Source organism: Vigna radiata, chromosome 9 (assembly GCF_000741045.1).
Source record: "Vigna radiata var. radiata cultivar VC1973A chromosome 9, Vradiata_ver6, whole genome shotgun sequence".
NCBI lineage: Eukaryota > Viridiplantae > Streptophyta > Magnoliopsida > Fabales > Fabaceae > Vigna > Vigna radiata.
Window position 1 is genome coordinate 13,126,908 of NC_028359.1, and position 14,529 is coordinate 13,141,436.

Below are 14,529 nucleotides of genomic sequence, written 5' to 3' on the forward strand. Positions count from 1 at the left end.
ACATCTACAATTTTAGCCATAACCTATAGGGTTTTAAAGTCTCCCTAACTATGGTGGCATCAGCTGTATTTGTACAAAATGTTAGACATCAAATTAGAAAGAAAATAACAAATAGTAACATTTAAAAATGATCTCAAAAATAGGGATTGCTTAAAAGAAAAAATAAGAAAAAAGAAAACTTAAATGAATTTCTCCACAAGTTTATTCATAGAAACTCCCTCATGTAACTTTTCCAATTTTTCTATTTAATATGTTATTTTTACCCTTGGTAAAACTTATTTTACTTTTTTTCTTGTTAGTTTTTTCTTCCAAGTTCCTTTAGAGGATTTTCTCCAAACAGACCAAACTATTTCAATTTGGAAATATTGATTTCATTTTTTTCTTCTAATTTTCCACTTCTAAAAATGGTAATGTAGAAGTTTTTCCTTTGCAAACAGACTCTTTTACTAAATCTAGAAATGAAATATTAACTCCCACCCCACCGACCCGACCCGTCCCTAATCCAATCACACCCTAAACTTGAAAACCCTCGAAACAACAGACATAATCAACTTTGATTCAATTTAACTTATTTTTCAAGGCAAAATGAAAATAAAAAGGAAAAAAAATAGAAGAACAGTGGAATACCAAAAAGCAGTGTAGCTAGAGAAGCCAAAACCAGTGACCATAAGAGCAATTGAAGCGGCACCAAACGCACATTGCCCAAACCTCAAGAGGAACCCGCTAATCGTTCCGGGCCCACCCCACAGCCGCTTCATCATCCCTTACCTTTTCTTCTTCTTCAACCAAAAAACCCTAATTTCAGAGCCTTTCCATTGGGGGAGATTTTCCTCTGTTTATCACCCTCTCCGAGGTAAATTGGGTTTCTGTGAAAGCAGCTTTGAGAGAGAGGAGAATGAGAATCAAAAGAATGAGTATTTGGGGAAGATAGCTTTAGAGTAGTGGCAATGGATGGGAATCCACGGTAAAGTTAATGCCTGCTTACTGTTATCCAGAATCTTTTTGCTTTCCCCCACTTTTTTTTTTAACTTTATGCAAAAATAACTACGGGATAAAAAGTTGAAATGAGATTTCTTTTATTATAAATTATTGGAGGGATTATATAAGGGAAACAATGGTTGTCATATTAATTTTAAGGATAGTGATATTTAGAAAATATTTTTTGACAATATTTAAACATCATTTATATGTCATTCTGTGATTGGTCTAGAATTACTTCACAATGAATAATAATTATAAATATTACTATAGATCAATCATAGAATGACACATAGATGATGTTCAAATATTGTCTAAATATCATTATCCTAATTTTAATCCAAAATTTAGGAAACATTATGCGAAAAAAAGTAAAAAAGAAACGTTATTATTAATAGGATAAATGATTATCAAATTTAAAGAAAAATATTTATTATGAATTTGTTAAATACACATATAATATAAAATAAAATTATAAAAATGATAAAGTAAAAAAGTAACTTTTTAAAACACCCAATGAACAATACAATTTTAACATTTATACTCAAGTTCGCAAGTATTCTTCATTTTCAATTTAAGCATAATTCTTTAAAGTTAATGTATTTTAACTTTTTAGTGAATATGTATATGCAAGTTGATTGTGGTGGACACATATATGACAATAATCAAGTTATTGGTTAGCTTTCCATTAATAAAAATGTTTGTTTATTTCAATATATTAGTTTTATATTGCTCAATGAGATTGTGACTAATATCAATCACAATATAATCTTATTAATTCATCCTACTTCATCTTTAGACTTTCCAATATAATCCTTAGCTATAGAAATTCATATATTTCTTTGACCATAGCTCAAAATTTTGCTCCAGTACTTAATCTCACTATTATATTACATTTTTTGCGTCTTAAAGTTATCATATCTAGTAGTTGATATCATATCTACAACTGATCCAAATTAGTTTATATTTGTATATGTTTTAAGATTTATACTCTTATTTCGTTTAAATAAAATTCTTCTTTCTAAAATTCGTTTTAAATATTAAACAATTCTAAGACTTTTCTTAGGTTGGTGCATGATACGTGCTCAATTAAAGTTAACTTTGGTATTAATATGATACTTGTCATGATTTGATTTTGTTGAATATTTATAGAAATCACTCCAAATTTACTTGGTATGCAAATTTTGATGATCATATAGTTAAAGGAAAAAAATAAAGAAAATGGAGAAATTCTAAAAAAATTCTAGCAAACTGACTTTGGTACAATTTTAGCGTAAAAACTTAAGGTTTAAGTCACATGAAGAAACTCTCCTTAGACCTTAGTGATCCATGCTAATTATGTGTATATAGTGATTGGAAACAAAAATACAAAACTAAGTGTAAGCTTGCAAGGTTTCCTACACTGAAACACATAGTTGGGGACAAAAATATCTTACACTTAAATGAGAATTTTGATTAGACATATTGCATTAATTTAAAACTATGCAATGATTTTACATTTTTATTTTGATATTTTGAATGGACACCATTTAGCACTATGAGCAATGCCTTCAGATTTGATATGAGTGAAACTATGGTATATCCTAGTATGTTGTCGGTCATGGGTGAGCTTTTCGTACTACGTTACGTTAAGGATGTTGGGTCCCAAGAAGAGACAAAGATTTGAGTGTCACCCTTTCTTCTACGCGAGGACTTGAGAGGGTTGGATGTCTCACCCAAAAGGTTTCGGCTCATGTTGAATATAGTGCACCGATGCGCATAATATCAGTGTTTTTACTCATTAGTCATTGAGAAGTCGGGGAGATAGGTTAAAAATTGCAATGGAAGACGACTCAAATCGCCTTGTTAGTGAGAACATGTTATGACGACACAGTAGAGGGAAACGACATTGGTTCATGAATGGTTTGGCTATGATGTTAATGTTGTGATGAAATATGTTTTTATGGTTATCTTACATTGTGTTTAATATGAATATGTTATGTTGTATGTTATGATATTTCTGTTAGCTCACCCTTGCATGTTGTGGTTGTGATTTCCACCTACGGTGATCGTTTCTATACGAGAGCGGATGATCATGCATTTAGTTCGGATGTTGTATAGCACGACTAGTAAATTGAGAGAGTTGGAAAATTTATAGTTGTTTGGGAAATTTATAGTTGTTTGAATAAACTATTTTATATATAAAGTTTTATTTTATAGTTAAATTAGAATTTTGATTTATTTTTCTTGAATTGTAAAAAAACTATTGAATTCAGATTTCCATTATAGTATTGTGATTTAAAAAACTTTTAAATTTTCAATTATAACTGTGATATTTAAAAATTGGGATGTTACATTTATGATATACACGTACACAAAGAAGACTATATTTTGTTGTACATTATTAAATTCAATTTTTATAACATTTCTACTATTCCATATATTTAACTATCCTTATACTTCATATAACTTGAAAAAAATCAATTATAATAAAACTCACTTACTAAAAAAGAAATAAAACTAAGTTTATCTGGTATTCTCCATCAAAGCTAATATTCTACTGTACTTTTACCATACTAATAGTATCTCTAAAGTGTTTGTTATAAAAGTTTTTTATCCTAACTCATTCTTATTCTTATAACAATATTAAAAGCATATATGAAAGGCAATGTTAGAGGGACGAAGAAAATGTTCGTAATAAAGATGTCTACTAAAAATGAGTGGGCCCTGGCGGCTCCTTTTGTTTAAATTCTTACACATCAGCGAAAGCCACAAGACTCTGACACATGCACGCCCTGACGTCACACTCATAGATTTTGAGGTTATAAAATCCTCGCAACCACTAGTTTCAGATGAACTTCATTCACTTGTTCTTCAAAATTTTCTGTCAAACTTGATTAAACATCATTTCGAAGATCCTTTGAAAGTTAACAAAGTCGGGAAAAATGTCCGATGCAGTTAGTTTATTTGAATTGAACACAGGAGCCAAGATACCTTCAATTGGGTTAGGCACATATGCGGTTGTTCCTAGTACTGTAATCAGTGCCATCGAGGTATATTAGAAGTGAATTATCCATTTTTACTATTTATAATATTTTTATAGACTTCATTTTAGACTGTTCTTTGGTTTAGATTGTGAATGGTGAACAATTCTTGTTTCTAGTATTTTATGCAGAAGATCTAACCCAAGAAGAGTTTTCTAACTATTGTATGTGGTGATGATAAATTCAGGTGGGTTACAGGCATATCGACTGTGCTGAAGCCTATTCTAATCAAGCCGAGGTAATTTAATTTGATGATAGTGAATCTTGATTATATGAACATATGATAATGAATCTAGAACCCCATTTTCCTCACTGGATCACTGTCAGAAGAAATTCTTAAATCTACTGATTTTAGGTTATAACTGGTTTAGATCATCAAGTACTTGTGATATGTCTCAGCAAATACTTACATGCTAGAATTTATAGTTGCAAAGAAGTTCGTTTTGCTTTAGCAAAGTTCGGTGCTTGTTATAGTCAAAAATATGTTTTGTTTGATTATAGAAAGTTGGTTTCTGTAGATTGGTTCTGCTCTGAAGAAGCTTTTTGAAAGTGGTGTTGTGAAGCGTGAGGACTTGTGGATTACTTCCAAACTCTGGTTTTAGTGTCTTCTCAGTCTTCAGAAAATTTCATTATGTTGGAATGATATGTATATGTTTGTATTCAGTTTCTCAACACAGATCCTTTGCTTTTTCACTATACACAGGAACACAGATCATGATCCAGAAGATGTACCAAAAGCACTTGAAAGAACTTTACAACAATTGCAACTTGACTACGTAGATCTCTATCTAGTATGTGCATTCTTTCCATTTCTGCTTTGTGAATTTCAATTGTAGATGTGGAATATCAAACATTATGAGTCCATTCACGGTTTCTCAATTCAGTTTTTCTTTTGGTAATATGCAACAAATCTATAGGTTATAGCTTAATTTTGAAATGGTTCAATCTTTAGATACATTGGCCTGTGAAGATGAAAAAGGGACCACCAAAACCTGAAAATGTTGTACAACATGACATACCAAGCACATGGAGAGCAATGGAAGCTCTCTATGACTCAGGCAAGGCTAAAGCCATAGGAGTGAGCAATTTCTCTTCAAAAAAGCTTCAAGATTTGTTGGATATAGCAAGAGTGCCTCCTGCTGTTAACCAAGTGGAATGCCACCCACAATGGCAGCAGCCAAAGTTGCATGCATTCTGTGAATCCAAAGGAATTCACCTATCTGTATGTATATCACACATTTAAGTAACTTTATGCTTCATTCATGCAGTTGGATTCAATTATTCATTACATATTCGTTGAGGGTTAACTATAGATGATGATGTATTTGCTGCATTTTGGATAAACTTTTCTCAGAAAACTGGTGACGATTTTGGTACTTCAAATGGTGTATATATATGTATATCCAATACCTTTGTTCTGATTGCTGATTATCTCTTACAAATACAATGAAATTCCTTTTAAGGGATTTTCTCCATTGGGGACACAAGAATTTCGTAGCAGTGATGAAGTGCTTAAGAATCCTGTTCTCAATAAAGTTGCTGAGAAACTGGGGAAAACACCAGCTCAAGTAGCCCTTCGGTGGGGCATTCAAACGGGCCATAGTGTGCTACCAAAGACCTCTACTGAGTCCAGGCTAAAGGAAAATTTTGATATCTTCAACTGGTCTATTCCAGAGGACCTGATGGCTAAGTTTTCTGAAATTAAACAGGCTAGTTTTATTCTGTTTTCTTTCAAAATATTATAAAAAATAGATTTTAAGTTTAACACAACATGATCAATTTTTAAGATAAAATTTTCATTTACTCATATGTTAAAATGTCCTCTTCAACTTTTGATTAACACATGGAATTTACTCATGCAGGAAAGACTTATAAAGGGTACTGGCTTATTTGTTCATGAAAACAGTGAGGTCTATAATACTGTTGAAGAACTCTGGGACGGTGAATAATATGCTAGAAGATGTAAAATATGTGACAAGTCCTATGCTGAAGGAGTTTCTGTTTAATATGTAAAATACTAAGGACACACTTTAGAGTCATATAATAACAGGTCTACGTTCAAGGACTTTGTATGTTACTGTTGTAATAATACCTTGACTAGGACACATGTTGGAGTAATCAGAGTTTATTGGATTTAGTTATTATGGTTCTTGGTGATGGTGCTGCACTGATGAACAAAAAATTATGAATGTTATGTTTCTGATGCTCAAACATACTTTTTGCTCATACCTGTTTTTGTTCTCTCTTTCTGCATTATCACTTCACAATTTGACCCTTTTAGTTCAATGTTATGCTTTTAGTTTTTAAGAGAGTGCTCTTTTTCTGCCTTCATATGTTCTATAAAGAGAGGCTTGAAGTGACAATCTAATGCTCAACTTAATAAGGTAATGCCAAGAATCTAATTGAGTCAAAATTTCACATAGACGAGAAAGTTGAATATATTATAAAGAAAAACTCATATATATATTATATCACAGAAAAATCAAAGAATCTCATGCAATTATCCGCATATAAATATTTTTCAGAGAAATCAATCACCGTGACACGAAGTGATTGAATATCAATATTAGATAAAAGTAATCTATTTGAGCATCGCAATTAATCTATGTACTTAATATGTTAAAAATGGTTTATTTTTATCTTAGATCTTCCTAAAAGTATTAAATTTGTTTGAAACTATTTGAATTTTAGATTGTTTGGATCACAAAATGGAACATATTTACTAATTGTTTTAATTATGGTTCAAGGTTATATGTTCCAGTTTCATATATTATAACCTTACAGTTCATTCTTTAAACTGTTCGGTCTAACTACGAGGTCACTTGCAGAAAGTATTTCAATGTCAAAGTCAATAAAGATTAGGCTAGTTCAGCAGTTAGTGCATAATAATTGTGATCACCTACCTTTTTACCTCAAACTTGTATTTATAGATTTTGGGATGAACTTTGGATTATTGATGGCCTAATCGTGGTCAAATTGGTGTTATTGCCATAAACTAATCTCCTTCAAGGTCAATAGTTGTTTAAGGGTGATTGTTCAATTTGTATGCTACAGCCGCTCGATCTCTTGGGTGGTCGTTGTGATGTTCCTGACTGTATGGACGGTTTCCAAGGTACACCGGGCGACCATACAGTATACAAGTCCCCCAAACCCGAGTGTATCATGATATACAAAGGGATTTGTTGCAAAAAATGTTAGGTGCTTCTTGGGAGTTTTAACTGTCTTTGCTACCGATCGGCTGAACACAGTTGTAACTGTTGGCCATGATTTGAGAAGATGTAACAATTAAAGGGAAATTACAACCATTGGGAAGGGGACACATGACACGTTGGTATTCGTGCATCCTAGGAAACGAAAGGTCGCAAGATGTGGATTGTTAGATCCTTCTTGATTCAACGATTAAGGGTAGTCCGTTGGTGTGCCCATTTTTGACTATAAATAAAAGTGGGGCTCAACGTAATCTCAACATTGCTCTCAACCTTATGTGAAGAACTAAGTGTCTAAATCTATGTTTAAAATAATAATGCCTACCATTCTCTTGTCTTTGTCTAAGGAATCTAAGGGGAGGGGAGGTCGAGGGTATGCTGATTATGAGTCGTCTCCATCAGTATCATCAGTTGGCTCTTCCATTTTTTGATCAACTAAGTGAGACATTGAGTTGGGAGACGAGGCGAGGGAAGTAGCTGTGATTGACGTGAATGCTATGTTATGAAAAGATCGTCTAAAGAGGATAGATTGTCTAACATCTCAGAGTTTTGAAGTTTAAAAAAAAAAAATTCAACGAAATATAATTTAAAGACTTATAGTGTTTGGATGATGTGCACATCAGAATATTCTTGTTGAACACTTATAAAACAAATCATGACATGGCAAGCATAAAAGAATAAACAACATTTGTTGAAAGCACATATAGTAAAAGAAGCCTTAAGCTCTACATCTTGTCAATGGTCATTACTTGAAAAAGCTTGTACTTGCACTAAATGCTTATCATAGGAAACATGCCTCAACATTATATCAATGTATTGATCATTAAATGTATATATGTAATGTACCTTGTCTACACTACGTTTTCCCTCTTTATTTATGCAGATATTGACAACACCAAGATATACTCAAAAACATTGCATGAGGATCAAAAATACATTATGAGAGAGGAAAAGGCACGTCTTCATACGGGAAGCCACCTAATCTCAACAAAGACAACTATCTCTAAGTAACATTTATCTCTCGAAGAAAGCTATAAAAGTAGGGCTCATACAAGAAAATACAAAAAAAATTTGCTATCATTGTATTATCACGCTACTATTCTCTCATAAGTTTACATTGTCTAAGTCTGTTCGTGGTACAAAAGAAATAACTTCACAAGTTCTCAAATTTCTTTGTATTGTATTTATACTCTTACTAAGAGTTATCAGAATCTGTACTCGTAAACCAACATTGGTTGTGTTTTCGGATTTCTAACGAGAAGTAAAACATTTGTACTGTTTAGCTTAGGAGGAGAGTTAAACTTACTAGACAATTGTTTAGGGTTGATACCATGGGTGGTTAAAATACTTGGATACTAAGAGTGGTTAAACTCAGACTAGTCAGGATTGACCAGACCAAAAGTGGTGAGAATACTCTGTGTATACCACGAGTGGTTTTTACTCAGTTGTAATCTTGGATAAAATTCAGAGAACCTCTCAAGAGTTCTTTAGAGAGACTGGATGTAGCTTAGGATTGAGTGTACCAATATAAAATACTTGTGTTATTTATTTGCTTTTAATCAATGTAAGTTTTAAGTTTTATCAAAGAAATTTTTAAAAGCAAAAATTTATTTGAAGGGAAGCGATTTTTAACTCGAACCAATTCACCCCCTCTTAGTTTTGTTCTACGTTTAAACATTTCGCTGCGTATTTTCTAGAGTAATCACACGGAGTAGATTTCATCTGTTTGTAATAGTTATTCATAGGAATTTTATAAAAACTTAAATCATCCATAATTATTTTATGTATATTTTATTTTTAAAATTATTTACTATTGGATATAATTGTATTATATATATATATATATATATATATATATATATATATATATATAATTTGTTTTATTTTATCAATCTTAAAGTGTTTTATCTAAGCTCCTAAAAATGGAATATTACAAATGATATTTAAAATATTTCGATATAAAAGTGTTTTCTGATGTAACAAATGAAATTTTATAAGTGCACTAAAATATAACCTTTTGTTGAAAATAATGTTTTATATTAATTTTCATAAAATAGAAATTTAATATTTTATAATTTAGTTTAAAAACTAAACATAATTTTTCATAATAGTTTAAAAATGAAAAATATCTTCGTTATAATAATTTGATATTTGAAAAGTCAAATTTACAACTTTATTTAACTTTCTGACCGAAATCTTATAAAAATTTGGTTTTTGGATGATCAAATTTCAGGTTTGGATTTTATTATTATGATTTTTTTTTTACATGGGAGAAGAAAAATGAAAAAAAAAATCTAAATCCCCTCCTCATGATTTTGCCACCTGCAAACAGAATTTCAATAGAATCTTCTTCTTTTTTAAAAAAAAAAAAAAAAAAAAATACCACACTTTACTAACTTGGAAAAGTTTTCTCTAAATAATAGAGATCCAATATATATATATTACTCAAAATGAACTTTAAGATAATTTATTTTACCAAATAAGAAGGATAATTCTTCAAGATGGGAAAAACCAAATTCAAACTCTATTTAGTTGGACTGGTAGTAAATGAAATATTCTATTTCTATAAAACTAAATTTCTGAAAAAAAATAATAATTTTTTTATAAAAGGAAGAAAAATGAAAAAAATAAAAGTAATCTAAATCCTCTTCCAAAAGTTTGGTTACCCAAAAATTGAATTTCTATAGTTTTTGCTTCGAGTGGAGTGGGGAGTCCAATTACCACCTTGAAAAATAATCAATGCTATTTGAAAACTTGTTATTTGTGAAAAGAAAAATTCTACTAACTTGCTTCTATAAAACAGCATAAATTAGTTTGTTTTCATATCATAAGTACAAGCAAAGCTGAGTGTATTGGCACTATTCCCTTAGAAAACACATTCTCAAGTTCTTCACTTCACCAACTCCTTCATAAATGAGCAAAATCTGTCTTTTTTAATTATGCCACCTTTCTTTCCCACAGCACATTCTATTCCATTATATTCATAGCAATTACTATTTTAAACCCTGAAGGCTCAAGCTGTTGTAATCATGGCCAACCTCAACATGCTCCTCGTACTCTTGTCTTTGTTGCTGTTCCTTCTGATCCCAGTTTCTTCTCAGCCTAATCAGATCTTCTATGCTGGATTCAAGGGTTTGGATAGCAGCAACATGACCCTTAATGGTGTAGCAGAAATTGAGCCAAGTGGGGTACTGAAACTCACAAATGATTCAAGTAAAGTAATGGGTCATGCTTTTTATCCAACTGCTCTTCAGTTCAAGAACTCCAGTGATGGTAAAGCTTTCTCCTTTTCTTCCTCTTTTGCTTTGGCTATTGTTCCTGAGTTTCCAAAGCTTGGAGGGCATGGCCTTGCTTTTACAATTGCAACTTCCAAGGATCTGAAGGCTCTTCCAAGCCAGTATCTTGGTCTTCTTAACTCAAGTAGCATAGGGAACTTCTCCAACCACCTTTTTGCTGTCGAGTTTGACACAGCCCAAGATTTTGAGTTTGGGGACATCAATGATAACCATGTTGGAATTGACATCAATAGCTTGGTATCCAATGCTTCTGCTCCTGCTGGGTTCTACACTGGGGATCATGATTCAGACAAACAGAATCTCACTCTCAAAAGTGGGCAACCTATTCTGGTTTGGGTTGATTATGATTCTGCTCAAAGTGTTGTTAATGTCACAATTTCTGCATCTTCTACCAAACCCAGAAGACCACTCTTGTCTTTTCCGGTGGATCTTTCACCAATCCTTAGGGATTCCATGTATGTAGGGTTCTCTGCATCAACAGGGTTGCTTGCTAGCTCCCATTACATTTTGGGTTGGAGCTTCAAAATCAATGGACCAGCAACACCCCTTGATCTCTCTTCCCTCCCACAGCTTCCAGGGCCAAAGAGGAAACACACATCTCTGATAATTGGGGTTTCAGTGTCTGGAGCTGTTCTTGCATTGTTTGCTGTCTTACTCGGCTTCTACATGTACAGAAGGTACAAGAATGCTGATGTTATAGAAGCTTGGGAGCTTGAGATTGGGCCACACAGGTACTCCTACCAAGAGCTCAAGAAAGCAACAAAAGGTTTCAAGGACAAAGAGCTGCTTGGACAAGGTGGATTTGGGAGTGTCTACAAGGGAACATTGCCAAATTCCAACACCCAAGTTGCTGTCAAGAGAATCTCACATGACTCCAAACAGGGCCTGAGGGAATTTGTGTCAGAAATAGCCAGCATAGGCAGGCTTCGCCACCGGAATCTGGTTCAGCTTCTGGGGTGGTGTCGCCGGCGCGGTGACCTCCTCCTTGTGTATGATTTCATGGCTAATGGGAGCTTAGACAAGTACCTGTTTGATGAACCAGAAATAATCCTGAGTTGGGAGCAAAGGTTTAAGGTGGTCAAGGATGTTGCTTCTGCCCTTTTGTATCTGCATGAGGGCTATGAGCAGGTGGTGATACACAGAGATGTGAAGGCTAGCAATGTGCTGCTAGATGGAGAACTGAATGGAAGACTAGGAGATTTTGGATTAGCAAGGTTGTATGAACATGGTGCTAACCCAAGTACCACAAGGGTAGTGGGGACATTAGGGTATTTGGCACCTGAGGTGCCTAGGACAGGGAAGGCCACACCTAGCTCAGATGTTTTTGCATTTGGTGCACTTTTACTTGAGGTGGCATGTGGGATGAGGCCACTTGAGCCAAAGGCAATGCCAGAAGATTTGCTTTTGGTTGATTGTGTGTGGAACAAGTACAAGCAAGGGAGAATACTTGATGTGGTGGACCCTAGACTCAATGGTGTTTTTAATGAAAGAGAGGTGCTGATGGTGTTGAAATTAGGGCTTCTATGTTCAAATGGTTCTCCCACTGCTAGGCCTAGCATGAAACAGGTGGTGAGGTTCTTGGAGGGAGAAGTTGGTGTGCCTGATGAGTTGAGAAGGCCAGGAATGACAGGTTCTCAAGAGGGTTTTGATCAGTGCTTGCACTTACTTGAATCTTCTTCTTTTCATCAGATGAGCAGAAGCACCTATGGTGGTACTTCTCCTTCTTTTTTTACTGATACATCACTCTTTACTCCCACTGCTAAAGGAGAAACAATGTGAGATATTTCTTTATTTTATCATCCCTTCATGTCTCACAATTGTAGAGAGAAAGTTGTTGCTTTTGTTATGATCAATGAGATCCCACATCGAAAAGTTTCTGCTGTAATCCTTCACCAATGCCATCCTGTGTTTTGTTGTTGTGCATAACAATTGATGAAACAATCACCTTTTTGAGATACATTAGTTACTTAGTTTATAACTAAGGTTATTAGTTTGTTAGTTAATTCTGGAGATATTGGTTGGTTTATTAGCATATATAAATTCTTAGTCTGATTTGTAATGGTATGGGAAATTAATGACAAATTTTAAGAAGAAATAGTCATTATTAAAAAGAAAACAAAAAAAAATAATATGTCATTAATCTTGAATTAAAGAATTTTAAATTTGTAATAGAAAGAATAAAAGATAAAAGACTCCCTTTAAGGTTGACTTTATTGATAGTAATTTTCTTGTTAAACACAACAACAAATTATCCTTATTACTAATGTCATTCAAATAAAACTAAAATTTTTACGTTCTTTTTTATTAAAATGATGAAATATATCAATATTTGGTATGCATAATTACTTATTTAACTAACAAACTTTTTTTATTTCAACTAATTATGTCAACAAATTTTAAAAGTTTGCAAAATTTTATTTAGTGACTAATTACATAAAATAAAAACACAAACTAAAGCTATTCAACTTAATAATCTAATGTTAAATTAGTTTTTAAGAATAAATTGTTAAAATAAAATTATCTAGAAAGATTAGATTATACAACACTTAAATGAAATATCGTTGAGTGAATGAAACATCTAAAAGAGATGTTTATAAAACATCCTTGGTAAACGCAAGCAAATTAAAAATGACGTGTTAGAAGTTATAAAAGTTAAAAATTATGTTTGATAAAAAGCGCATCTAAGACCAATAATGTTAAACGTTGAATATATTTAAACTTAAAATCACACACTTATGTCAAATGCTCAATTCTACCTAACATGCCTAAATGTTATCTTAAAGTAAAACCATTAAATGCATGAACGATTTCCTTTTTTTTTTCTCTTTATTTGTGCAAATAATGAAAATACCAAACTTTATTTAAAAGTTTTGCACAAAGATCAGAAAAACGTTAAAAGATAGGAAGACATTCTAGGAATGTTTCCTAAAAGCTTTATGTGAAGTACATAAGAAAACACTAAAGAGGGGTTGAATAATATTTTCAAAATATTTTCTCAAAAACTCCTAATGGTTTGTAATTGTAGTATACAAGCGTAAACTATGTTTAGACGTTGTGCATGTAGGATCAACAAATATAAACTCTTTCAGATGATGACATAAAAGACTTAACTATAGTTTAAAAAGAAGAAAGCATTAAGGCAAAATATTTATACTGATTCATTTAAACTTGAGTTACATCCAATTCTCTCTTAATAACTCTTAAGAGGTTCCATTAATCTTTTAAAGATTACAATGAGTTTAACTTACTCTTGGTTAAGTATTCTTACACCGCTTCTGGTACCGAGTATAACCCATTCATGGTTGAGTATTCTAACCACTTTTGGCACCGAGTATAACACACTTCTGGTTAGGTATTCTAGCCACTCTTGACACCGAGTATAACTCATTCTTGGATGAGTATTCTAGCCATTCATGGCACTGATTATAACCCACTCCTAGTTGAGTATTCTAGTCACTCCTAGCATCGAGTATAACCCACTCTTGGTTGAGTATTCTAGCCACTCCTGGCACCGAGTATAACCCACTCCTGGTTAAGTATTCTAGCTACTCCTAGCACTGAGTATAACCCCTCCTGGTTGAGTATTCTAGCCGCTTCTGACACCCCTAGACAACATGTCTAGTCCGAGTTTAGCCACTCCAGGATCATCCATAGACAATTGTCTAGACCGAGTTTACCTACTCCTGGTTTAGTATTATACGTCACTCGTGGTTTACAAGTGCTTGTTTACAAGATGGAAATAACTCTTTAAAAAAGGATGTTTAGACAATACAAAGTATTCTAACTTCTTGTCGTTGATCTTACTTTTTCTCTCTATTTGGAGACATCAGATTATATGAGCTCAGAGTGAAAAACTTGATTTGTTGTGGCTCTCTTGTCTTCTTTCTCTTCTCTTCTTTAAGAATTTGCGTGGGATGCTATGTGTGTAGAAATGAACTTCAGAGTAGATTTTCAACAGGGGTTTTTTCTTCTTTTTTCTTTTCTTCTCTATTCTTTCTTTCTGAAAGTTATCTCTTCATATCTTAT

General features: G+C 32.9%; 3 protein-coding genes across 3 annotated transcripts in view; 2 read left to right on the forward strand and 1 right to left on the reverse strand.

The window, feature by feature from the left end:
* The window catches only part of LOC106773003 (CASP-like protein 5B2), a 5,401-nt gene extending 4,391 nt beyond the window's left edge, over positions 1-1,010 (reverse strand). The window contains exon 1 of the mRNA XM_014659663.2: positions 628-1,010. Coding sequence (XP_014515149.1) covers positions 628-761 — 134 coding nt within the window. The 5' untranslated portion in view covers positions 762-1,010. The remainder of the gene's footprint in view (positions 1-627) is intronic.
* Positions 1,011-3,801: 2,791 nt separating this feature from the next.
* Positions 3,802-6,229, forward strand: LOC106774374 (NADPH-dependent aldo-keto reductase, chloroplastic). Its single transcript, XM_014661354.2, has 7 exons — positions 3,802-4,010; positions 4,189-4,239; positions 4,520-4,596; positions 4,705-4,792; positions 4,954-5,223; positions 5,465-5,710; positions 5,864-6,229. The coding sequence occupies exons 1-7, from the start codon at positions 3,903-3,905 to the stop codon at positions 5,948-5,950; spliced, it is 927 nt and encodes a 308-aa protein (XP_014516840.1). The 5' UTR covers positions 3,802-3,902; the 3' UTR covers positions 5,951-6,229.
* Positions 6,230-10,027: 3,798 nt separating this feature from the next.
* On the forward strand, positions 10,028-12,562 carry LOC106773652 (L-type lectin-domain containing receptor kinase S.4). The gene has a single exon (XM_014660383.2). It carries the CDS (start codon positions 10,237-10,239, stop codon positions 12,280-12,282), a length of 2,046 nt encoding a protein of 681 aa, XP_014515869.1. The 5' UTR covers positions 10,028-10,236; the 3' UTR covers positions 12,283-12,562.
* The last annotated feature ends 1,967 nt before the right edge of the window (positions 12,563-14,529 follow it).